Below are 1,685 nucleotides of genomic sequence, written 5' to 3'. Positions count from 1 at the left end.
CTGGTTTGAGAGGTATGTCTACTTTTTTACATCTCATTTTACTTCATAACTTGAGTTATTAAGAGTATATATATACTATTAACAAGCAAATGACTGTGCAGAAAAGGGAGACCCAAGATTACAAAGCCTATCCTGTTTCAGATTCTACTGTGTTCCTTAACTGGGTAAGCAAAACCACTGCTAAGCTTTGTAAAACACTAAATATAAGAAGATTCTACTCTATAATCCTATAAACATGACATGCAGGGCAACAGGAAATCAAGTGTTTTACTATGTTGGGTTAAAATATTCATCCCCCACCATCGCATGTGCATTGACCAATGTCCTGCCTGCTGCCACTTTTCTCCTCGCTCTTCTTTTCAGGTATCTAAAGTTTCCTTCTCTTTTCACTCACCATTTTAAAATCATTGCCACTCATTTCTGCACTGCTTTTCAATACAATTAATCTTGTTTGGTAGACAAGAATCTGTGGGGATCAAGACAACCCCAGGTGCAGCCAAGGTGATCGGANATCTAAAGTTTCCTTCTCTTTTCACTCACCATTTTAAAATCATCGCCACTCATTTCTGCACTGCATTTCAATACAATTAATCTTGTTTGGTAGACAAGAATCTGTGGGGATCAGGACAACCCCAGGTGCAGCCAAGGTGATGGGGACTGTTGTGTGCGTCGGAGGGGCAATGTTGCTGTCGTTCTACCATGGACAAACCATCAACCTGGGTGAATCTGGGATTCATTGGAAGTATGCCGAGATGATGAGGGGGGGAAGTTCCAGCAGCCAAGGCGNCCATCAACCTGGGTGAATCTGGGATTCATTGGAAGTATGCCGAAATGATGAGGGGGGGAAGTTCCAGCAGCCAAGGCGGCAGCGCCATCTGGGGCTCTCTCTACTTGATCATAAGCTCTGTTGCTTGGGCGGCTTGGTTTGTAATCCAAGTCAGTGTGTTTTTTAACATTGCTTCTTTAACAACTTTNCCTGGGTGAATCTGGGATTCATTGGAAGTATGCCGAGATGATGAGGGGGGGAAGTTCCAGCAGCCAAGGCGGCAGCGCCATCTGGGGCTCTCTCTACTTGATCATAAGCTCTGTTGCTTGGGCGGCTTGGTTTGTAATCCAAGTCAGTGTGTTTTTTAACTTTGCTTCTTTAACAACTTCGCTTCTTTCTTTTTTGCTGAGCCAAATCTAAGACACTACTGTTAATTCCTGCAGGCAAGGGTTAACTCTCAGTTTCCAGCTCCCTACACAAGCACGNTCCTGCAGGCAAGGGTTAACTCTCAGTTTCCAGCTCCCTACACGAGCACANCCAGCTCCCTACACAAGCACGGCTATCATGACTTTCATGGCAACCATTCAATGTGGAGCAATCGCCGTTGGCATTGAGCACAACACAGCTGCAGCTTGGTCATTGAAAAGTCCAATCCGCCTTGTTGGTGCTCTCTATGCGGTATCATTGTTCCTTCTCCAACTAACCTTCTCCTGAACAGAATTGAGAATCTCTGACCATCAAGAATCTGATGAAGAAATCTCAATTACTGATTCCTTTTCTTTTCACAATACAAAGGATTCGCAGATGTTGTCCATTTCAAACTAAACACACATCAATTTGCTACTACAACCTACACAAAAAGCTTAATTAATACTAATGACCATAATAATCTTCTCCTCTCTAACTAAGTTTTACATTT

At 43.2% G+C, this 1,685-nt stretch overlaps 1 protein-coding gene across 1 annotated transcript; it reads left to right on the top strand.

Moving 5' to 3' along the window:
* Window positions 1–4: 4 nt before the first annotated feature.
* LOC111786797 (WAT1-related protein At1g09380-like) lies at window positions 5–1,679 on the top strand (the record flags this gene model as incomplete). The annotated part of the gene is made up of 7 exons (XM_023667023.1): window positions 5–12; window positions 102–164; window positions 247–363; window positions 605–783; window positions 863–936; window positions 1,210–1,230; window positions 1,304–1,679. Coding segments are annotated over 7 exons (639 nt in total), but the record flags the coding sequence as incomplete, so codon positions are not given.
* Between the last annotated feature and the right edge of the window lie 6 nt (window positions 1,680–1,685).

Source organism: Cucurbita pepo, unplaced genomic scaffold, assembly GCF_002806865.2.
Source record: "Cucurbita pepo subsp. pepo cultivar mu-cu-16 unplaced genomic scaffold, ASM280686v2 Cp4.1_scaffold002818, whole genome shotgun sequence".
In the NCBI taxonomy this organism is placed as follows: domain Eukaryota; kingdom Viridiplantae; phylum Streptophyta; class Magnoliopsida; order Cucurbitales; family Cucurbitaceae; genus Cucurbita; species Cucurbita pepo.
This window is presented reverse-complemented; position numbering and strand designations above follow the sequence as displayed.